Raw genomic sequence first — 24,101 nt, 5'->3', positions numbered from 1 at the left:
TTCCTCTTTCACACGTGTGGTTCTCGGTATTGTATCATAATTCACGACTTTATTTTTCAAAAGACTTTTCAGTTCGACCATTCCTTCATCCCATGTCTAAAAAGGTCAACCTTTGCGACGTTTCTTTTCTCCATTCTCTTAATTCTCCATTATTGCATCCCTCACATAATGTGTTTGCTTGCATCTCTGACTTAAAAAAAATTAAAATTCCAGTTTGCAATACATGTGTTCCATCAATCATCCTTTTTTTCCAACTTCAGTGCCAATTCACTCTACCTACTTAAATCTACCTCTTCCTCACCCTTATCCCCTCTCCTTACACCTCCCATCTTGCCCCTCATCCTACCTCTGCTCTTAGAATCTCTTCACTGTCTTCTGCTTCAGTATCAGCTCCAATGCCTGGTGTTGGCTTCATGGTTAGCATGGTGGGCTTGGGATTCTACGATCCTGAGTTCAAATCCTACTTGGCTGTTGAATTAATACCAGATGGGGTTGACTCTGTCTTTCATCTTTCCGAGGTCGGCAAAATGAGTGCCAGCTTGCTGGTATCCTGTGTCGGAGTGGCAACCCAGCTGTCCAGGATTGTGCCCAATAGCCAAGGAGACTGCTTAGGCAGCACCAACACTCTGTTCAGAGTATGGTCCCAATGGATGTATGGATGTATGGATGTATGGATCAGCTCCTTCTCTGTTGTCCCAAAGTGTGGTGTTCACACATATGTGGGCTCTATTCTAACCAAATATATTACTCTCAATCAGTACACTCCTCAACACCACAAACATGCTCCTCATTTCCTCTCAACACACCTCCCCCTCTTCCCAACCTCTCAAATCTTGTACCTCCCCCTGCCTGCTCCCTTCTTCACCACACGACTACCAAGTGTCATCATTCCCCTCTCCCCACCTCTCCCATCGCCCTCCTGCATATTGGCCGTGCCTGCTCTTATCGTCTCTCCTCCCTCTCAAAGCTTTCCTCTCACCCCTCCTCTCAAAGCAACCTTCACACTTCTTTCCCCCTACAAGCTTCCCTCCTACCTTTCTCAAAAACTCCCCCCACTCACCCTTCTTCCTCAACTCTCCCCTCTCACCCATTTCTCTCCAATCTCCCCCTCACTCCCCCTTCTCAAAGTTGTCCCCCCTCACATCTATAAAGCTGCCTCCTTCCCCTGCTTTCTCTCTTCCATCCCATCACTCCACCTCCTCTAATCTTCAAATTCCCCCTGCTCTCTCTTTTATTACTCCTCACTGTACCTCAACCCATCACCACCAAGCCTTTTCTCCTCACCCGGCCCTCTCCCCAAGCTCTTCTGCAACCCCCGCACTCTTTCAACAACTCTCCTTACCTCCCCCTTCCTCCCTCGTCCTACCCTCCCCCTCCTCTCCCCTTCCATGTATCCAAAGGCTCCTCCTCTCCCTTTTCCTTAACAGTGTGGACCTCAAACATCCAGGGCCTTTGCTCAAACCTGAAAGTTCTTTCCATACAGGTTGCCATTGACAAACCAGACATAATCTGCTTAACAGAAACTTTCCTCATTCAAGATGTCTCTGACTCCCTAGTATCCTCTTCTTCCTCTTCCTCTTCCTCTTCCTCTTCTTCTTCTTCTTCTTCTTCTTCTTCTTCTTCTTCTTCTTCTTCTTCTTCTTCTTCTTCTTCTTCTTCTTCTTTCGGCTGCTCCCGTTAGGGGTCGCCACAGCGGATCATCTGTATGATCTGCATAGTGATTTGGCACATGTTTTACGCCGGATGCCCTTCCTGACGCAACCCTGGTCACCTCTTACGACACAGGGATATGGTACACCTATTTTAACCGGGGCAAACACCGGGCCCAGTACACTGGTACTCATTTCACCGACCTCGGAAGGATGGCAGGCTGAGTCAACCCCCTGGTGTATTAATTCAGTGGCCCAACGGGGCTTGAACTCAGGACCTTTTGGATCCCAAGCCGCTGCCCTAACCATTGCGCCAACACCAGGATCTCTGACTCCCTCGTATCTCTCCCTGGTTATTTCCTCCTCCGGTTTGACAAACCTGAGCCTCGTCCTGGTGGTGGAGTTGCTCTCTTCATCAAAGATTCCATTTCTCACTCTCCATGCACTGCCCTCTCTCCCCCACATCTCCAGGAATACCTCTGGCTACGGCTTCCCCTCCACTCCCACCTCATGTTGATATGTGTGCTGTACCATCCACGAAACAGTGATGACTCTATTTACACCTCACTATCCGAAAACATGGACCAACTTCTATCCTCTCATCCGAACTTCTCTTCCTCATATGTGGCGACTTCAATTGTCATCATGCCAGTTGGCTGGGTGTGGGTACCTCTCTCACCTGCCATGGCACTTCAGCAAAGGACTTCTGCGACTCATTGGTACTGACACAATCTATCAACTTCCTGACCCGGATCTCAACCAACGGTACTCCATCTCTTCTGGATCTGATTTTGATCAATTTCCCAGAAAAGATCGGTTCATCTGACCACATGCTTGTCAAAGTAGACATCTCTATGGCTGTTATTACAGAACCACCTCAGTACCGTCGAGTTTGGCATGTCACTTAGGCCGACTGGCAAGGTCTTCAAGCAGCCATAAATCTTCTAGACTGGTCTTCCATCTCCACTTTCTCCGACGTCAACTCATCCTGGGAATTCTTTCAAAGAAACTTGCTTTCTCTCATACATAGATTTATCCCATCTTGTCTTACGTTGTCCTACCCTTCTCCCGCCCATGATACACTTAAGCTTGTGGCGAGGCAGTTGTCCTGAAATAACTTACCTTCACCTCATGGAAGGCAAATCCAACTGAAGGCAATCTCAGTTCCTTCCACAAAGCTTGGAACAAGTGTGTATCTACCCTCAGGAGAGCCAGAAAACAACATCTTTCTAATCTCAAGTCTAAACTCTCAAACCTGTCTCCCTCCTCCTAATCCTGGTGGCATAGAGTTGAGTCTGTTTATGGTGTATGTTCCCCCTCCCTTACCTCAAATAGCTGCACAGCTGACACTGCACGTAATAGGCTGAATGCCTAAACTCGTGTTTGCTTCTACATCTTGTGTCCCAAATCCATCATTTTCTGTACCCACCATACCCAGTCACACCCAGCTGTTCCTGAACTCTGTGTCCTTTTCTCCAGACAAAGTGGAGAGCTTGCTGTCAAACCTCCACTCAGATTCTGCAACCTACCAGATGGCACCAGCCCATGTGTCTTAAAAACCTGATTTGCTGCTCTTGCTCACCCTCTCTCTGTTCTATTCACCCTCTCGTATGCTTGAGGCCATCTGCCATCTGCTTGGAAATCAGCAAACATTACCGCTCTGCATAAAAAAGGTGCAAAAACAGATCCCTGTAAGTACAGACTGAGCTGTAATCAGCCTTCTCCCAATCATGAGCAAGGTTATGGAATCCATCATCACTTCAGACATTAAATCCTTCCTCTTCTCCAATGGCTTGATTTCCGATCATGAATTTGGATTCAGACCAGGTCACTCTACCCTGGATATGCTGCTTCTGCTCTCCCAACAATGGATCTGCTCTCTCCTCAATGCCAGACATGAAATCAGAGCCATCTACCGATACATATCGTGTGCTTTCGCTATGGTCTGGCACCCTGCGCTGCTCACCAAACTCTCTTTCTATGGTATTGTAGTGGATCTCAAGAACTCAATTGTCCATTTGGGCAAAGTACATCAAAAGAGAATTCTTTAATTTCACGTACGTGGATGGAAGAACACTAATGGCAAAGCATTCAATGATCTTCGCTAACAAGAAGCCCGAAGCAATCCCTTTTTTACTCATTTGACATCCAAAAAATGGGAAGGTGAGACATTTGGCAATTCAACTACGGGATGCGCTGATAAGCACAAGGCGAAAGTTTGCAGTGTTAACAACTAGGTCAGCCTTGAAGAAAGGATGATAAGCATGTGGATGAGAGAGTGAGAGAGAAAGAGAAAGAGAAAGAGAAAGAGAAAAACAAAAACATGAGGTCATCACTTTGAACACACATTCTCAAAACACTCAGTCTGTTTCTATGCAGCGAGCAAGACCTTTTCCATAGTCAGATACTGTGTTCAATTATAAATGAATATAATTATTTTTCTTCCACAGTATCTAAGGCCATCTCCACGAATGGCTTGCAGACTTCCTCTCCTATCACAGCCAACATGTTGCCCTTCATGGAGTTCTCTTTCCCCTCTTCCTGTCCAGGCTGGAGTTCCTCAAGGCAGTGTTCTGGGCCCTATTCTTTTTCTGGTTTTTATCAATGATCTTTCTGACTCTATGGAAAATCCTCTTTATCTCTTTGCTGATGACCACACCTTCTGCCTTTAAATTTGTCATCCCTCAGATCAGGAAGCAGCACCCTCTTCACTCTCTGCAGATCTGGATAAAATCACAAGCTGGTCCAACACATGGAACTTGCCATTCAGTCTTGACAAATCTTACACTCTCACTATGCCTCTCCGAAAGGACTGTTTGGAAACCCCCCACGCATCTATTTTCTCAACAATCCTTTTGAAGAAGTCCTTTCATTCAAGCTTCTGGGTCTCACTATCTGCCATGATCTTTACTGGGGAAGCCATATTTCCAAGCTGGCCTCCAAAGCCAGTCACCCACTGGGCATCCCCCATCGTGCAAAGTCTTTCCTTAGCACATCTGAACTCCTGACCACATACAAAGCTTTCATCTGCAGCCTGATTGAGTGCTACTCTCCCCTCTGGGCTGGTGCTCCCCTCTCTCACCTTTCTCAGCTTCACGTTGTGGAAACCAAGACATTTAGGATCATTGGTATCTCCCGTGATGAGGCTGAGTCTTTGGGTCTCTCACTCTCTCACCACAGGCAGGATGGTGGTCTTTCTGTCTTCCACCATCTTCTCTCCAGTCTCACTTCCCCTGCCCCCTGCTCTGTGTGCGGTATGTCCACCCCATATTTCCGCAGAGCTCTCAAGGTCCACCAGCAACCCCTTTCTGGTAAAAGTACTAAAATCAAGAATCACTGCTCACCTTCCCTCTTTCATTCCTCTTTATTCTGCTTTTGGAACAAACTCCCACACACTCTTCAATCCCACTCTTCCCTCCAGGTCTTCAAAACAGCTGTTCACCACCATCTCTTATCTTTCCCCATCCAAAACCAAGATCTTTTATACCCCCGTTAATCTACCACAAACCCATGTCCTTCAAATTCGCTGCTTTCCTGCCTGAAAGTCTCTGTCGTGTAAGGACCTGAAAGTCCCTGTAGTGTCCATCTTGTTTACTCCTGTGTATCCCGTCCCATCCCTCTCCCTTCCACAGATCTCCTTATGTCTCTGTTCCCCACTGTTTTGTCCATCCCCCTCCCACCCCTCTTATCTCCTGCTCCTCTTGTTGTACATTCTGTGTTAGCTCTCATGCGAGCCTCAACATTGTATACAAAAAAAAACAAGAAAAAATACCTGTTTAACTCAAGTTTTTAATTTGTCAACTTCCTATCGTGGGCATTTTTTACTTTGTTCCTTCCTCCCCCAGGAGACCAATCGACAGTGATTCGGTTCACTTTTTAGCATTCCTGCAAGGGTACAATGTATGTCTTCATGTACTTGCAAAATCTACACTAAGAAATGTCAGTTTGTGTGTGGTGTGTGTCAGTGTGTCTCCTCCATAACTCCAAACCCGTGAAACCTAGCTGCCTGAAACTTTGTATGCATATTAAGAAATCTCCAAGGAAGTACATGACTGAAAATTTGTTGTTTGGTTAATTAAAATACCCCTTTTGAAGATAATTAACAGCCTTATTTAATCATATCCTTTACCAGGCGCATCCTTTGTCATTGCTCTCTATTGGGGTCTAAAGGCGTATCCTCGGTAACTTTGCTGGGGGTCTGAAGCCGCCATGTTTGTTGGCCTGCTCAACCATGCTTTGACTTTGAACAGGCCGCAGTGATTTATTAATGATTTCGTTTTTTTTTTTCCCCACTTTCCTTACTCATATTATTGGATGCCTGTTCATCAGAGCTATGAATCGCTGTATACATTTCTTTTGTAAGTGCTATAGTTTTCAAATTAGGAGTTGGAGCGATTTCATGCATTTTATAATGCAATTGTCCACGATCTACTCTCACGGTTGAATTAAAGTATATCATCAAAATATTTTTTCGGCTTTAAGGATCAGCTATCGTTTAGACTAAATAAGTGTCAAAATCTGGAGTGAATTCTGATAATGTAAAGAAATAACGAGTCTTATAACTAAGCCTTACACCTATTTACTTTAAGCAAGTAAGGCTATGATGCCTTCGTCTCCATGTATACACAAGAAAATGGGAAATTTCCAAAGCATTAAACTTATCTTTATCTACTGTTTGGAGAATTATATTTCGTGAACCAAAGATTTAGAAATGTGCCAAGATTTACCAGCTTCATTGAGCTATATGATTTAATTCACTGACTGCTTGACATCATGCCCTGTCCCACAGAGGGACTGCTTATTCATCGCGTCTGCCAGATCTGTGTCTTTATTTTTGGAGGTTTCGTGAGGTGCTCTACAGGGAATCAAAGCAAATCTGGTGAAATACAGACATTTTAAAATAATGTCACATTTGTGCGGACCGCGAACTGATGTACCACATGACGCGTGCACAGATGAGCAGGCAATGTGGCAGATTATCTACAATATTTATTTCATGGGCAATTAAACTTTGCGATGTCTCCAGGGTTGTTTTACGTTAAACAACAACTTTTTGTGGGTAAAGTCATTATTTGAACAAATTTATTTAATTTCCTTAACTGCTGCAGGCACGGTGAAGACCGGCTTTAAAGGTAAATGCATCCTATATGGTATGTACGCAGCCACAGTCTGGCCAGCCTTTCCTTATCAACAATTTAAATGGAGTGCTTGCTTGAGTGCTTAAACCACTTGCCGAGCGCCTGACAGTCAAAATCGGTACAATTTGTGTCCCGATTGGGATGTACAGTCAGTACTTGCTACAAGGTAGAGGTACATGATTTACAGAGGTTTTGCTTCTCTTTGTGAGTTTAAAAGTAAAATATATTTGATAACACCCGATTTCTGATCCGTTTGCCATATTAACGTGTTTCTAAATTAGAGGCAATTTTTTTTCCACCCATCACATGACGATTGGCAGCTGTTTAATATTAAAATATTAAATATTAATGTTAATTAATAAATATTAATGTTTATGCACATTGCCCTGAAACGTCTATAATGCAACGTTGTTTTTTTATAATTCATTTATTGAAATTCCCCCAAACAAGGGTGAAAGCTACTCATGGTTTTTGGGTTGTATATAGTACGTACTGTCGTTGATAATCACACTGACTCCAATCTGTCGATTCCTGAAAAATTGTTCGTCTCCGGACGTGTCTGGATGGGGTTTGTCTCCAGACCCATCCGGCGGTGTTTGTCTCCCAACGCGTGTGGGCGGTGTTTATGTCCGGATGGGAGTTAATCTCCGAACGTGTCCAGATAGGAGTTTATCTCCGGACGTGTCAGAGTGTTGTTTGGCTCCGGACTCGTATGGGCGTTGTTTGGCTCCGGATACCTCTGGACAGCTTGGCTCCGGACACATCTCAGAAAAGAGACAGACGCTCAGAAAAGAGACGGCCAGATTCAGCAATTCCAAAGAGGAAGTCAAAGGCCAAAACTAAAGAGGAGAATCCCCCCCCAATTTTTTTTTTGAAATTGAGGACAAGACCTTGAGGTAATGGTTGCTAAAAACAAACTGAAAATAGAAATGACAGCAAGAAAAAAGAAAAAAACTACGAGGAGGCTAACAGCAGGAGAAAACAAGGCCAGACATTTGAAAACAACCTGAAAAGATTCTACCGTGAATGAGGGAAACAAGCAGAATGTGTCATTTCCTCCTGAAAAAGAGGAACTGAAACAATTCTGGAAAGGAACTTATGAAGATCGAAAATAATACAATAAGGAGGCGGAATGGATCTGAAACCTGGCGGAGAAGAAGCAACATCTTGAGGAATGCCCCAGTAATAATTGATGCAGAAAAGACGAGACACCAACTTGCAAAAATGGCAAACTTCAAAAGCCCTGGCTCAGATGGGATCCGAAACTTCTGGCTAAAGCAATTTGATGCTCTCCACGTTCAGTACACTCGAGCATTCAATCAACTTATCCAAAGGGATCAGGAAATGGATGAATTCCTCATCACCTTCCTCATCCCAAAATCTGAAGAAATCCAACTACCTCACAAATACTGGCCAACTACCTGTCTACCAACAACATACAAACTTTTAACATAAATAATCACAGAAACGATGTACCACCACCTAACACAACAAGGAGGCCTACAGGCAGAACAGAAGGGATGGAAGAGAGGATGCTATTCAACGATAGATGACCTACTACTTGACTAAACAAGGCCATACTTGAAAACTGCAATACCAGAAGAACCAAATTGTTCACAGCCTGGATAGACTATAAAAAAGCTTATTATAGTGTCCCATATTCATAGATGATAAAGTGCATTTAATCTACAAGATAAATCGCCAAATAATCAATATGATTTCAAAAGCCATGCGACTATGGGATACCACACATCCTGCAGCACTCAGAAGGAAAGATTATAATACCAGGAGTCGAGCTACGATGTGGGATATTTCAAGTAGACAGCTTTTCCCCCCTCCTGTTTTACCTGGTTCTGGATCCACTCAGTAATCTCATTAATGAGGAAGGACATGGACACACCCTCACAGAATGGGAGAAAATTCCTAAATCCAGATGTGCAAAGCTGATACAGACATACCCAAGAAGACAAAGTTGTTATTGCTGTCAAAGGCACTTCTTCAAATTATTGACACAAGACCTTTCAGCTTTTCATTTTTATTTTGTAAAAGTTTCTAAAAACATGTTTTCGCTTTGTCATTATGGGGTATTTTGTGTGGATCGGTGACCAATTTTTTTTAAATTTTATCCATTTTAAATTCAGGCCGTAACACAACAAAATGTGAAGGCACTGTATATTTTGTGTCTTCCACAAAATAGCTTGTCCTGTTTAAGAAATATTATGATTGCCTCATGAGGACGAGTTGATATTTATTGAAAGAAAAAAAAAATCTTTTTTTTGCTTCTTCCTTCTCTCTCCCCATCCTTTTATTTCTTTGTCCAGCTAAATGGATTTTGGCAATTGTCATTGTGTGTATCTGGTATCTGACTCTTGACTTCAAAAGCCCTCTGCTCACAAATGGATTGCTTATGGAAGGGTTTAAGGGCAGGGGATCTTTTTCTCCAAAGTTTGCTGGCCAGATAGTGCTGTCATTTTATTTTTATTCTTTTCTCAAACAATTTTCACATTATTTTGGATTTTGTAGCCAGTCAAGCTTTGGGGCTTACATTGGCTTATATTTAATTGTCAACTGTCACGGGATTGCTGTTGTGGTGGTTCTCCCCATTCATTCCCTTCATCACAGAATTGTTGTTGTGGTTCTGTCCATTCAGTCTCATCATCACAGGATTGTTGTTCCTTGACCCTCTCGTCCTAACAAATCCCATACCATCCCATCACCCATATCCACCCCTAAAAAGAATAGCAATAACTTGGCATCTTTAACCATCACTTTGCTGACTGATTTAATCAAAAGATGGCATATTGTACTTCATAAGCATTCTCTCTATTCACTCCATCATTTGCCTGAGGTCATCTTCAATCTGCTTGGAAGTTAACTCGCATCATCTTGTCTCACATCCTTGCTACTTATATAGTGCCTATAGCAAGTCTACACCCCTTTCAAAGTTTCAACCTTTTGTTGCCTTATAGCCCGGAATTAAATTGCATTATATCAGACTTTTTCCACCTTTATTTATCCATCGTAACCCCCAACTTCCAAGTGAAAAACAAATTCGACAAATTTTAGGAAATTCATTAAAAGTCCAAAACTAGAATATCTTGGTTGGATAAGTGTCCACCCCCCCCCCCCCTTTATAATAGCAATGGTAAATTTGCTCAGGTGTAAGCAATCACCTTCAAAATCATACACCAAGTTAATTTGCCTCCACCTGTGTTAAATTGTAGTGATTGATTATTTCAGAATTAAATCAGCTGTTCCATGTCGGTTTCCTCTGCTGGGAAGTGCATTTCACAGCAAAGACTCAACCATGGGAACCAAGGAGCTTTCAAAAGACCTCCGCAATAAAGTTGTGGAAAGGCACAGATAAGGGGATGGGTTAAAATATTTCAAAAGCCCTGAATATCCCTTGGAGCACAGTGAAGACAATCATTAAGAAGTGGAAGGCGTATGGTACCACCAAGACCCTGCCAAGATCAAGCCGTCCCTCCAAAGTGTATGACCAAGCAAGGAGACTGATCAGAGAGGCCACCAAGAGGCCAATGGCAACTCTGAAAGCAATACATGCCTTTATGGCAAAGACTGATCACTGTGTGCATGTGACAATAATATCCCAGCACTCCACAAGTCTCGCCTGTACGGTAGGGTGGCAAGAGGGAAGCCATTACTCAAAAAAGCCCACCTTAAGTCCCATTTGAAGTATGAAAAAAACCACTCCGGAGAATCTGAAGCCATATGGCAAACATTTTGTGGTCTGACGAAACCAAGATGGAACTTTTTGGCCTAAATACAAAACTTTTTTTTGTTTAAAAAAACAAACGGTTTTTGGCGCAAACCCAACACAGCACACCACCCAAAGAACACCATCCCTACCATGATGCATGGTGGTGGCAGCATCATGTTATGGGAATGTTTTTATCAGTGGGGACTGGGGCACTTATCAGGACAGAAGGGATAAAGGATGGAGAAAAATACAGAAAACCCCTTCAGGAAAACCTGCTTCCCTCTGCAAGAAAGCTGAAATTGGGATGGAAGTTCACCTTTCAGCATGACAATGACCCAAAGCACACAGCCAAAGCTATACTGTAGTGGCTAAGGAACAAAAAGCTAAATGTCCTCGAGTGGCCCTCTCAGAGCCCCGACCTAAATCCAATTGAAAATCTGTGGCATGACTTGAAGATTGCTGTCCATCAATGCTACGCATGCAACTTGACTGAGCTTGAACAGTTTTGTGCAGAAGAATGGGCAAATGTTGCCCAATCAAGGTGTGCAAAGTTGGTGGAAACCTAGCCCAACAGACTCACAGCTGTAATTGCTGTCAAAGGTGCTTCCACCAAATATTAACTCAGAGGGGTGGACACTTAGCCAACCAAGATATTCGTGTTTTGTATTTTTAATCAATTTTCTCAAATTTGTGGAATTTGTTTTTCACTTGGAAGTTGTGGGTTACGATAAGGATGGAAAAAGTTAGATTTAATGCAATTTAATTCCCGGCGATAAAGGCAACAAAAGGTGAAAATTTTGAAAGGGGTGTAGATTTTGTAAGGGCACTGTATACGGCACGAGCATTTTGAAAATTTTGAAAATTTCGAATTATTCTTGCTCAGATTTCAACATCACCGTAATGCATGTTGTTGACTTTCTTTATATAAGATGATTTGCAATACTGGATACCACCAAGTGATGCTATACAATATCATTTTACATTGAGAGAATTGGGGTCTTCCCCCACCCTGAATCCCCTCCCCCAGATATGCTATCTGGTACCCTGAGGCAACATGCAAAATTTGGTTGGATTTGGTTTAGTATATATTTTTATAGCATATATACTGAAACTCAAAAGAAACTTACCACTTGTTTGAAATGTAATGGAATTGTAACAGTTCAAAATAAAACAAACCAACAATCGCTAATTGAAACATTGGCATTTTATTGATGACATGTCAAGTTTTTGACCAAGATACACCATCTCATAAGTTTGTTCTACAGTACAGAACAGCACAGGGTGCAATGTCAGTCCCCTTTCAATAGCGTGTGTGGCCACCATTGTTTTGGATACAGGCAGTGCATCGTCGGCGAATACTGCCTACCAGTCTTTGGATGGATTGTTGCTGGATTCTGTCCCACTCAGTCCTCAATGTCTGAAGCCATCTGACTTAGGACCATCTGCCTGTCCTGCCTTGTAGTGGGGCCTCTTGGCCTCCCTGATCGAGGTCTGTCATCTTTAGAGTTGTGGAGGGTGTCTCTGCTAGGGCCGATATCGTCTGGTGTGAACAGCCAAGGCGACGTGCCACCTCACGGTAACTCAATCCGCCTTGCAGTATGCCCAAGGCACACTGCCGTTGATCCCTTGACAATCGTGGCATGTTGATTGAAATTCCCATTTTGCACTGACCTTTTCAAAGCCAATATCAAGACATCACGTGCAGCTCATTAAAATCATCCCGTACCCCTTGGCTAATCACTGACAGTCAAAACGGCTGTTCAGCAGCTGTGCAATGAAGTGACCATTGAAGGTTCAAGTGACCATCTGTGACCGTTTTGTCTGACAGTGAGGACACTATTGTCCACAAATAAGTTTACACATTTACTACAAGCAGTGTTATTGTTGATATTTGAAGGTTTAAAAGGTGGTAAGTTTCTTTTAGCGTTTCAGTATATAAACACATAAACAAATGTACAAATTCACTTTTTTAATGTTATGTTTGTGGGGGTTGGGGGGGGGGGTTTAGATATTACCATATTGCAGATAGGCTTGTATAGAGTAGCATGGTCTGTGTACGAGTAGTCAGCCAATCTCGATGTAATAAGTAGGGACACATCAGCTTAAGGATCATCTTATTTGAATGTGCAGCATACAGGGGGTGATGTGTGGTAATAATTCGTTTGGGATAATTGTTAAGGAAATTGTGTGTATAACCCCTATGTAAACCTCTACCGGGGGTGCCGGGAGACTTGGCAAGAGAGGGGAAAGAGCTACAAATGCCGTCCGATGGGTGGAACTTGGATCACCTCTTGAGTGAGGGGAAGAGCATTTTGTCCGAGAGGTGGAGCTATGGATGCCTTCAAGAGGAGGAGCATTGCTAGGAGATAAGAGGGGGTAGCTAATCGGGCAGTTGGGTGTGTGTGAGAGGACCGTTGAGTTCTGAGGAAAAGAGGAGCACGAAGGAAAGTCTGAGGAGAAAAGACTGCGGAAGAGAGCGAGTGCTGAGGGAGAACGAGTTCTGAGGAGATTGTCCTACTTGCCTGCCTTCCCTCTCTGCTTGTTCGTCATCTTTCCCATCCTCCTCATCCCTCCTCATCACCTGTTCGTGCTGCTCTGCGCCCATCCTTCCACCCGCTACCACCAGAGCTGAGTCCCCCTGTTTTGTCCCTTTCCCGTCTGTGATTCAATCTGGTGAGTGGCGCCATCGGTTTTATTCACATTGTATATAATTATTTGTTATTTGCATTTCTTTCCTTCCTTCCCAACCTGCCGTCATCTCCTTGCAATCACCATCCAGTTCTTTCTCTTTGGTTACGTAAAATAAACCAATTGGTTTCAACAAAAGCTTTAAGATTCTCGTGTCTCTCCTCACTAACTGCACGCGCAGTCAGCCATAATTCAGAACGTCTCCACAGGAATTTAAACTCTTCGGTACATCGCGGGATTTTAACCTCCTTCCGCAACGAGCTCAACGTTAGTTGAGCCGTTGACACTACATTGGTTTATCAGAAGTGGGATTTTTGGAACCCTCCCTGACTCCCTCAGGAGTGCAGGACTCGAACCTTGATGTACAACAGTATAGATACAATTATAGGGCTGTGTGTGTGTTTTGTTCATGTGTTAAGAATAGTTTTGAGCTGTTTCTAATCTTAAGCTTATTTGCGCATTATTTTAGTTTAATTGTGATCAAGTGAATTCATTTTTTATCTGTCAAAGGGATGCCTTTTTATACACATTAGAAGAATGTGAGACCTGTTGCTTCACTGATGGGAATACTAATTGGGATGGGAATACTGATGGGAATACAATCTTTGCGTAATTGCCAAAAAAATGGAATAAAAATTAACTTTTATCCTTTAAAAATCGTTTGAATATATTATTGAAATATCAGCTGCTTTTTTTCTTCTCCTTTTCTCACCTGTGTTGCAAGTAGAATGATCTGCTTTTTGATGCTTTAAAAGGTGGTGTTTCATCATCATTTTCTGAATCTAATCGATATGAGAAATGGGATTGAGTGAGACTCACCTTATTATAAGTGAAGAAAAAGATGAAGTAGGAAGAGTTTTTGTTTTAATGTATATTGAAACCGACCCATCTATCCTCACCTTACTTAACTACATCATACTGTTTGCAAATTGATAAAAAGATGGCGATCAGAGCACATGTAGGGGGTACCATTAGTGCTTGATTGGTGGTATCCCCTACCGGACAATTGTTGTTGGATGGACGAATGGACGCTGGGATGGACGAATGGACGCAGGCATGCCTAGACCGAGCTCTTTTTCTATTATAGATTGAAACATCAATTAAAATTTGCCTGACTTGGTTGCAATTTTTTTTATGCCACGCATACTAAATGATTTTTATTCCTGTTAAAACAATCTGAAGTTTTCTTTTTCTCTCCAGAACATTTCCTGATAAACACTTTATGGATGTTGCTTGCAACAATAACAAAAGTGTTATTTTTGTTGTAAACCACCAAAGGTTCTTGCATACCGAATGTAAAGTAACAGTAATTGTAAACTTATGATACTTCAACTCCCATTAAAATCATGCTGGTCCCTCTGTATTAACTGTTCTGTACAAAAGCTCATAAAAACCTAAGTTGTTTGTTGTGGATATTCCTTAACAAAAGGCAGATCCAAAACTGGTTAGTTGTTTAAATGGAGGTTTAATCAATGTAGATTTGTTTATGTTCCGAAAACCACAAGACAACCTTCAGTTTGCAAATAACCATTAACTTATACATATTGTGATTTGGTGGTTACACATTTGAAGCCCAGTTTGACTGCTTGATGAGGAAGGGATGACCAAGCTGCAGTATTTCTTGCAGATTAGACTGTTTTGCAAATCTAAATCTCGACAGGTGGTAGAAATGACATGCCGTGGAATAATGAAGGACAAACACAAGGGTTCATCATTTTTTTCCCATCATGTCTGTGTTCCGTCCACATTGTGTCATAGTTTTGATCATCTTGTGGAAATATTTGCCCAAGGCACAATTCTGGATTTTCTGGCATTTCTGTTGATCAATGTTGTGATGAAGTCTGAGACACAACAAGTGAAACTGCCATGTGTGGGGAATTCCATGCCAGCTGTTGTGTAATTTGTTTGTGCCTGCTGATTCTTTGCCAGTGGACTGTGGCTGATCATCAACTGCGCTGTCTTGCCTGGAGCAAAGATCAGGGCCACATAGCTTTTGGCGGAGACTCTGGCTTTCTGAATGTGCTCAAGCTCGAACAAGGTAGGATGGTTCAAAAGTAGGAGCTACTTCCAATGATGGTAGTACATTGTTATTTGACTAGCAGCACAAAAAGGTAGCATGTTCATCCACCAAGGCCAACTTGATTTCCACCTTTAACAATCCTATGGAAATCTGGATGCCTTGGTACAATGATGCATCAAGAGAAATCTTAATTTTGACTGAGGGTGAACATTACTTATGGGAAATTGGTCAGTTGGCATGCTCTCACCAAAGAGCAAAGAACAACAGTAAAACTGTCTTCATTCAGTTCTTTTACACCATGGATACATTAATTTGACATTTATGAGTCAAATATCAGTGTTTTCATGTCAGTTGGTAATCAAACTGAATAATACACAATAATCACTGTATTATGGTATAGTATATCATTTTGTCATTGCTGATAAGGAGAGAGGAAAAAATGCTTTTCATGCTGCAAACTCAGATGCTTAAAAGTTTGTTACAGAAGTGTGTTCAACATGTGAAATGCCATGGAGGTCCCAATTTTGGGGACACCTATTTATTAAGTATGCATGGGAAAAGCTAAATTGAGAAAAGCAAGAGATTAAATAGAAAACTTCCCCCCTTTTAAATGGAAAACCGAGTTTTGAGGTACATTAGCCTGACATGATCATGAATTGAAAGGTAGCGTATTTGCCTTTGAGCTTTCTCGTCTGCGATCGATTTCTGACCCGTCGATAAATTGTCAACCTGGTGCTTTACAGGCAGGACGTTGCATCAATAAGTATTTACAGGCAGTAGCTTGTTCTGGAAATTTCTATCAATTGCCGACTGTCCTGTTTATTGCAGGGGCTGTTAAGCTGACTTCTGTCTGCTAGCATTCACTGGTAGATGTTAAAGCTTCCACGGTACCTTTCAAAAAAGAGAAAAAAGTACGAAATTGTGTGCTAGCACTCTGGCCATATTTTAATCCTCACTTCTGATCTCCAGGGGGCATTACATCAGCACCATAGCTCCACACCTCCGTGGATGAGTGAACATGTGCATAGTGATGGCTTTTTGCATAAATATACGGAATGGTCATAAATATACTGTGTTATTTGGTCAAAATACGATGGTTTGTATTTTGAATAACCTTGATTATGCAAATGTATATGACAAAGTTAATAACAACTTTTGCACTCAAATATTTGAAAATTCATCTTGCTAGAAAACCAACACCTTTGTTAATGGTGCTTTTCTTGATCTTTCTGTCTAGGTGTGGATGCCAAGGCGGTTGGACTTGGAGCTCTGAACAACTTCACCGTAAATCAGCCAGAAGGACACAAAGGTACTGCAGTTATTGTACACAAACCTGCCCACCTGGTGAATAATCAGTCATCACATTCCCTTTGAGCTCTTCTATGAATTCTGTATCTATATATGGTTGATTGTTTTCTAACCACGCATCGTGATTGCAGTGGAATGTTTATCAGTGGCCAAATACTTTGTGCTAACAGTATTGAGAATGCTGTCTGCAGGCACTCATGCATCTGTCTTTTGACTTACTGTGGGTCGAGCTTGCGGGGCCTGTTAAATCTAAACCCAGATTAGCAATTGCTCGTTTCCATGGATGGCACCATGGAGCAATTTTGTTTATCGTCTCTTAATTATTAATTCGAGATGAATTGTCAATGTTCTAAGGTATAAATAAATTATCGGAATAAATCGGCTATTCCGAGTGCAATGCGGGATTAGTGTATACTCATCTGTCACGTTGATTATCATTTTGCTGCTTTATTGGATCGTTGCTATCAGCAAAACTGTTAACACTTGTACTACCACCATACCCCCCTCGTGTAATACATCTGCACCATCCCCTTTGCACCACGCCTAAGCATCACCCATCTCTCTTGTGCAATCGTTATTTTTCTATATATAGTGTTTGCTGTTCCCATCTGAGCACTGCCATTTGTCTGGTGTTAACTTGTGATGTCAAGATACCAGATTCAAATCACAAATACTGGTTTGATTTGTCCTTGTAATTCGAGCAAAAACTACCCTGATATCTCCTATTGTCTTTGCCCTGCATGTAATAATATAATTTCTATACGAGTTTCTCCACGAGTCATTGACACTTAAAAAAGGGAAAGAAATGCATACCATACTCCGTCCTTATGTTGCTTGCGATGGCTTATTGTTTGGTGCAAAAGCACTTTGTCGCCCCGACTCTTTCCTGCCTAATAAATGCCACTTAAAATTTTCCTTGGTAATTTGCTTTCTATTGTTTCATTTTTGGTCATGGGGACATTTAGCTTTGTTTTGATAATGCATGTACTGTCTGGGTTTTGTTGAATTTTATTACATATAAGCGTTGTGGCTCATAGGTACCAAATCTCCGGCTAACAAAATGTTCCTTTTGCGTCGTGAGCAGGCAGAGTGAAGGTGCTGTCATGGAACGATCGTTATGAGAAGCTCACAAGTAGTGATGAGACGGGTTTCACCATTGTCTGGATACTGCACAATGGTACGAGCATTCATATTATGTTTGGAAAATCTGCGGGTTATGTTTGTGCCAAGAATGGCACAGGGTGTTGGGACTTTGGTGTTTGGAAGTCAGAACTGTGATTTTACATTTGATTGTGTTAAATCTTTCGTACGATGTTGTCCAGCTTGAATGAGTTTAACGATTACCTCCGTCATTGCCACCCAAGGTGGACTGAGGTTATGTTTTCATCCCTGTTTGCGGTAGACGGAGGTTGTGTTTTCACCCCTGTCTGTCTGTGATGAGGATATCTCAAAAAGTTATGCATGGATTCGGACAAAACTTGGTGGACAGTTTATGTGTGTGATGAGGACTAATTTATTAGATTTTGGTGACGATCCAGATCGGATACGTTTTTTTTTTTAATTTTCAAAATGATTCTTCACCATTGAAAGATAGGGTCACAAACGATATTTTGCATGATATTTCAAAGAGTTGTTTATGGGTTATAACAAAATATGGTGGATGAGTTGGGTATGTTACAAAAACAAGCTGATGAGATTTTCTTTGAAGTCTGTGTAAGAATGTGGCCCATCAGTGGGATACAAAACATAAGCTGGTCAGCCTGGTGGAGGTATGCACTCTACCGAGTGCCGTTCTCGTTTGTTACTTGCAAAATGGAATATTCACAAGATTATTGGTTTGTCTGGTTTGTTATTCTGTTGGGTAGTCGATCCAGTCGAAAAAAAATAAATTTTTTTTTGAATTTTTTTCTACCCTTATTATCAGTTTTTCCGTCGATATGTTGGGTAGTCGATCCAGTCGAAAAAAAAAAAAATTGTTTTAGAATTTTGAAATTTGTTCTACCCTTATTATCACTTTTTCCGTCGATATGTTTGTCTGTCCCTCTGTTCGATCCAGTGCTCCGTTAATACAATGGCGATTTCGATGAAACTTGGTTGGTAGGTTCATACCATGACCTAGTTGTGTGCAAATGAGAATCGTTGCTATGGACACCACCGTTGCCTAGCAGCGGGACTTTGAAGTTTTTTGAAAAATCATAAAAAATTAATTTTTTCGAAAATCAAAAATCGGGCCACAAGCGACTGTGGGCAGTACATATTGTCAAATATTTCCAGCCGGATCCTATGAAAACTGTCGGAGAAGATAGACTTTGAATGAACCCTGGTCGAAAACAATAAAAAAAGAAGTTTGTTATATCTCAGAGACTATGAGTCAGATATACATGAAACTGGTATGGTAGGTTCATGGTATGTCCTTGTTATGTGTGAGAAAGAACCGTTGCTATGGACCCCTCCATTGCCTAGCAACGGCCGAAAAACCTCTAAATGTGGGTGTATTTTAACGAAAAAACAATCTGCAGCATTAACCCTTGAAGCTAGAATCATGAATTTTCTTGTGTTTAATCCTCAAGTCATTCCCCATCGAATGGGCCCATCGTGTCAGGTTGTGTTGGGGAGTCGACTACCCATGTCCGCCTACCGGCTTGTTTGTCTGTCTGTCTGTTCGGTCCATTGCTCTGTTAATACAATGGCGATTTAGATGAAACTTCGTTGGTAGGTTCATACCATGACCTAGTTGTGTGCAAATGAGAACCGTTGCTCTGGACACCACCGTTGCCTAGCAACGGGACTTTGAAATTTTTGAAAAATCATTAAAATTATTTTTTCGAAAATCAAAAATCGGGCCACGAGCGACTGTGGGCAGTACATTCAGCCATATTGTCAAAAATTTCCAGCCGGATCCAATGAAAACTGTCGGAGAAGATAGACTTTGAATGAACCCTGGTCGAAAACAATAAAAAAAAACGAAGTTCGTTATATCTCAGAGACTATGAGTCAGATATACATGAAACTGGTATGGTAGGTTCAGGGAATGTCCTAGTTATGTGTGAGAAAGAACCGTTGATATGGACCCCTCCGTTGCCTCGCAACGGCCGAAAAACCTCTAAATGTGGGGGTATGTTAACGAAAAAACAATCTACAGCATTAACCCTTGAAGCTAGAATCATTAATTTTCTTGTGCTTAATCCTCAGGTCATTCCCCATCGAACGGGCCCATCGCATCAGGTTATGTTGGGTAGTCGACTACCCATGTCCGCCTACGGGCTTTCTATCTGTCTGTTTGCTTGTATGTTAATCACCATCAGGTGGCATTTTTTCTCCAACCTTCATAAAAATTAACTATTTGGTAGAGGTACTCACAAGCTAGAAACCTATCCTTTTTTTTGAGGTGAATAGGTCAAAAGGTCAAGGTCACATAAATCGTCAATTTTCATACGATTCATTTGATGTCCATACATATTGTTACAGCTGTGGAAATTCGCAATACACCATAAAGGGTCCTTGGATCAGTTATGATGATAAGTATATGTGTAGTTAGATTTCCCCACCGTTGTTTCGAGGGAATTTCCGTGTTCACCGGGCTGCGATCCTTTGAGATAGCCGTTTTTCTGTTCTGTCGTTATTTTGGATCAAACCAACAACAACACCTTCACCACATCCACCACCACCATCTTCGCCACTTCCCGCACTCTGAATGCCGTCCTCCACGGACCACGCAGCGACGATCTCCGCGGCACGAGCCATTACAGGAAGGACGCAGGATTGCTGCAAGAAAGGCTGTTGCGGGGCCTGAACGGACTTCTCCCGCCTGAATTCTTCCGCCTGAATTTTCCCCACTCTTGGTGTGAAGGGGAGGGGTGGGGCGGCTCGCTCCCGATTGGTGGATGTGCGGCGTGAGGCGGTCGGAGTGAGGGCACGCCCCCTTTCGAGAGGCTTCTCAAAACGCCTCAAAGGGAGGTGGAGCCGAGAATGGGGCGGAGCGATGGGCGGAGCCCCGCGTTGCGAAGGGCGAAGCCCCGCTCCATAAAGGACGGACACGGGCAGGGCGCGCCCTCTTCCTCTTCGCTCGTCTGCTCTTGGAGTCTTTGTTGCCTGGGTCTTCGTTGCTGAGTCTTTGTCGTCCGAGAGTTGCTGAGTCTTTTGTCGTCTTGGCCCTCGTCTTCGTCTTTGTCTTCCTGTCGTCTTGGTCCTGCGCTTGTGGCTTGGCGAGTGGCCTGTCCAAGGAGGCACGGACGGGAGACGCGGCATTGCCGGTTGTGTGGTGGACCTGCGCGTCTGAACAAGGAGTGCCGGAGAGGGTTCGCCGGCCGCGAGAGAGGTCGGGGCCAGGTGCGACCACGCTAACGGTCGTGGGAGGAGGACTCGACTGCCACCAAGGGAAGTCCCTACTTTTTTTCGGGTTTTTGTGTGGATGCTGTGGCGCCGTGTCCTGTAAGTAGAACTGTGGAAGTGACTGTGCTTGTAAATAATAATTGTAGTCGGTAGTAGTACTTTCTTTGTCGCTTGTATATTGCATGATTCCTTGCTTGTGTTGTCTGTGCAATATGTGCTTTGTAATAAATGTCCTTGTGTGAAATGTATCCCGTTCGTCGTCTCCCCATTGAAAGTGTCATCTTGAATCGCGGAATAAATTAGTAGTGGGTTTTGAACACCCAGGGTAAGGAAGAGAATCTGATCCGTCGAGGTCGGCGATAACACCGCTCGCTTATCACTGTAGCACGGAACGGACCGCTTAAGCGGTTCGTGTCCTAGGCCGACCTGCGGCGAGGTACGATCGCCCGGTCGACCACTCGCGCAGGTACTTGGGTAGGTCGAATTTGGCGAGCAACCCTATCCTGCGCGGGTGGGCAATTGGCACGATCGTGGTGAGGTTAAACCCCCACCCGTGACTGGCTCCTGGCGGTAGTTCCAGGAGGGTCACGACTGAATTGTCCATCCGGTGGGCGACGCGGTTGCGATTGGAGTTACGCAATCGCTCGCACGCCTGGCGGGCCAGAATTCGTAACAATATACTGTATATACACTACTGGTCAAAAGTTTTATAACAGCCCCATTTTTTCCAGTTTTTACTGAAATTTAAGCAGTTTAATGTTTCAATGTACTCTGAAATTAAAGCATAGAACGAACAAACAATTGCAGATAAAAAGAATTCAAGGAATTGTTTTGTTGAACAAAATTTATTTTAAATTTTTGTCTCATCAAAGTAGCCACCTTTTGCAGATATAAGAGCCGAACATACTCGTGGCATTCTTTCGACAATTGAAATCAAATATTGTTCCGAAAGTTCTTCCCAACACTGTTGCAGAGGTTCCCACAAATGTGTTGCATTTGTTGGTTGCTTTACTTTCACCCTTCTGTCCAGTTCATCCCAAACCAGCTCGATGGGGTTTAAGTCTGGAGACTGTGCTGGCCATTCCATGATTTGAAGCCTACCGTCTTGTTCTTTTCTTCGAAGGTAGTTCTGACATAGCCTGGAGGTATGTTTTAGGTTGTTATCTTGCTGAAGGATGAACCCCTGACTAACTAGGCGTAGACCAGAGGGTATTGCATGGCACTGCTAAATGCTGTGGTAGCCCTTTTGGCTCAGGGTGCCAGTCACTCTGTGCAAGTCGCCGACTCTAGATCCAGCAAAAGAGCCCCAGATCCTCACGCTTCCTACTCCATGTTTGACAGTTGGTGTTACACACTGAGGAACCATCCTTTCGCCTACTTGACGGCATACAAAAACCCTGCGTGATGAATCGAAGATTTCAAATTTTGATTCATCGGTCCATAAGACCTTCCAGTTTTCAGTAGTCCATTGGCGGTGCTTCATGGCCAAGCAAGCCTCTTTTTCTTATTTTGCCATCTTAGGAATGGCTTTCTTTCTGCCACTCGACCTGTCAAACCTGCAGCTCAAAGTCTTCTCTTCAGAGTTGAAACTGTGACTTTCTTACTTTGACCAGTGTTAAGCTGTGCTTGAAGCTGCTGTCCTCTGAGCCGCCTATCACGCAAGCTGTTGACTCTCAGAAACTTGTCTTCTGATTGTGTTGTGGCTTTGGGTCTGCCAGACCTCTTCCTGTCAGAGTTTCCTCCAGTTTCCAAGTGCCTTTTGATAGTGTAGGAAACTGTACTCACCAACACTTTGGCTTCTTTGCAATTTCTCGAAAGGAAAGACCTGCACTTTTAAGGGTTATTATGGTCTGTCTGTCTTCCTTTGTTAATCGTTTTTCTCACCATTATGATAGCAATATACCACTTCCTGAAGTGCAATATTGTCCAAATAATTCTTCAAAGGGTGTAGCAACACAGTCTGTTCTAACACTGCTTTTATACAGAAAGAGGGTTTGTAAATAATCAACAAAAGTTGGGTCACTTGGAGGAATTGTTTGCATCAACTTTCAAGGCTTAATTTACTTCCGTTGCTGCAGAACAGCTGCAGTTGCTAACCCATTACTTATTCCCTGAAAAGGGCCTTTTTTAGCAACTCTGAAATTTACATTATTTTTCAGTTTTTGGTAACCTAAACTGTTTTTTTTTAACCTCTGGCAGTTTACTGCTTAGCTTTGTACTATTTCAGGTTATTCACTGGACTTGAACTGCTTAAATTTCAGTAAAACTGGAAAAATGGGGGTGTTCTAAAACTTTTGACCAGTTGTGTAAAACCGAAAAACATGTGTGGACAGTGAATCCTCGCCGAGTTCAAGCCTTGGTCGACCCTCATGAGTGTCTGTTAATTACGTACTGTTTGAGTTAAAACACGAGTGTTTATAACCCCTTTACACCCTTTAGACCCCTTTGACCCTTTGACCCTTTGACCCTTTCACCCTTTTCACTCTTTGGACTCATTGACCCTTGAGGCCATTTGAGACCCCCTTTGACCTTGACCCTTAAACCTTTTAGACCCTCTTTAGACACTCCAGACCCCTTTAGACCCATAAGACCCATAAGACCCCTAAGACCCTCTTTCGACTCCTTAAACTCTTTTAGACCTGTAACCACTGTTGGAACATAACCTTTAGATTCCTTAGACCTTTAAGACCCTTTGGATCTTTGAAGACCCTTTATACCCCCTTTCAAATCTTTATACCACTTTGACCTTTTTGATCCCTTAAGACCTTTTAGACCACTTAATACCTTTTTAGAGCTTTTAAGACCCTTGAGAACCCTTAGACCCCTTGACTCATTGGACCCTCTTTAGACACTTTAGACTCCTTAAACCCTTTTGACCTCTCAGGGCTTAGACCCTTTAGACCTGTAACTACTGTTGAACATACCTTTTAGAACTCTTTAGACCATTTTAGACCTTTTAGACTCTTTATGCCCCTTACTGCCTTTATAACCTTGAGACATTTTAGTTGCTTTCGATCTATCTTACACCTAAAGCCCCCTTAGACTCCTGAAGACCTTTACACCCTTTAGAGTGCTTAGGCCATTTGACCCTTTGACCTTTTATACCTTTAGACCCATTAGATCCTCTTTTGACCCCTTAGACCTTTGAGACCCCTTTAGATCCTAACTACTATTGGAAAACATTATTTAGATCTTTAGACATTTAGACCCCTTTAGACCCTTATCAAGTCCTATAGACCCTTTGG

At 42.7% G+C, this 24,101-nt stretch overlaps 1 protein-coding gene across 6 annotated transcripts in view; it reads left to right on the top strand.

Annotated features, from left to right (window-relative positions):
• The window catches only part of WDR35 (WD repeat domain 35), a 152,663-nt gene that overhangs the window by 7,976 nt on the left and 120,586 nt on the right, over positions 1 to 24,101 (top strand). For all 6 annotated transcript variants that reach the window (XR_015049426.1, XM_085846760.1, XM_085846762.1 and 3 more), the window contains exons 2-4: positions 15,126 to 15,234; positions 16,454 to 16,525; positions 17,609 to 17,701. Coding sequence is in view for 5 of the 6 variants with exons in the window: in XM_085846760.1 (XP_085702886.1) it covers positions 15,126 to 15,234; positions 16,454 to 16,525; positions 17,609 to 17,701 (274 nt within the window). In the remaining variant the exon portion in view is untranslated. The remainder of the gene's footprint in view (positions 1 to 15,125; positions 15,235 to 16,453; positions 16,526 to 17,608; positions 17,702 to 24,101) is intronic.

The sequence above is a fragment of the Eptatretus burgeri genome, chromosome 11 (assembly GCF_056783735.1).
Source record: "Eptatretus burgeri isolate ZD-2024b chromosome 11, Ebu_testis_v1, whole genome shotgun sequence".
NCBI classification, from domain to species: domain Eukaryota; kingdom Metazoa; phylum Chordata; class Myxini; order Myxiniformes; family Myxinidae; genus Eptatretus; species Eptatretus burgeri.
Note: the sequence above shows the minus strand (reverse complement) of the source record. Positions and strands in the feature narration are given on the sequence as shown.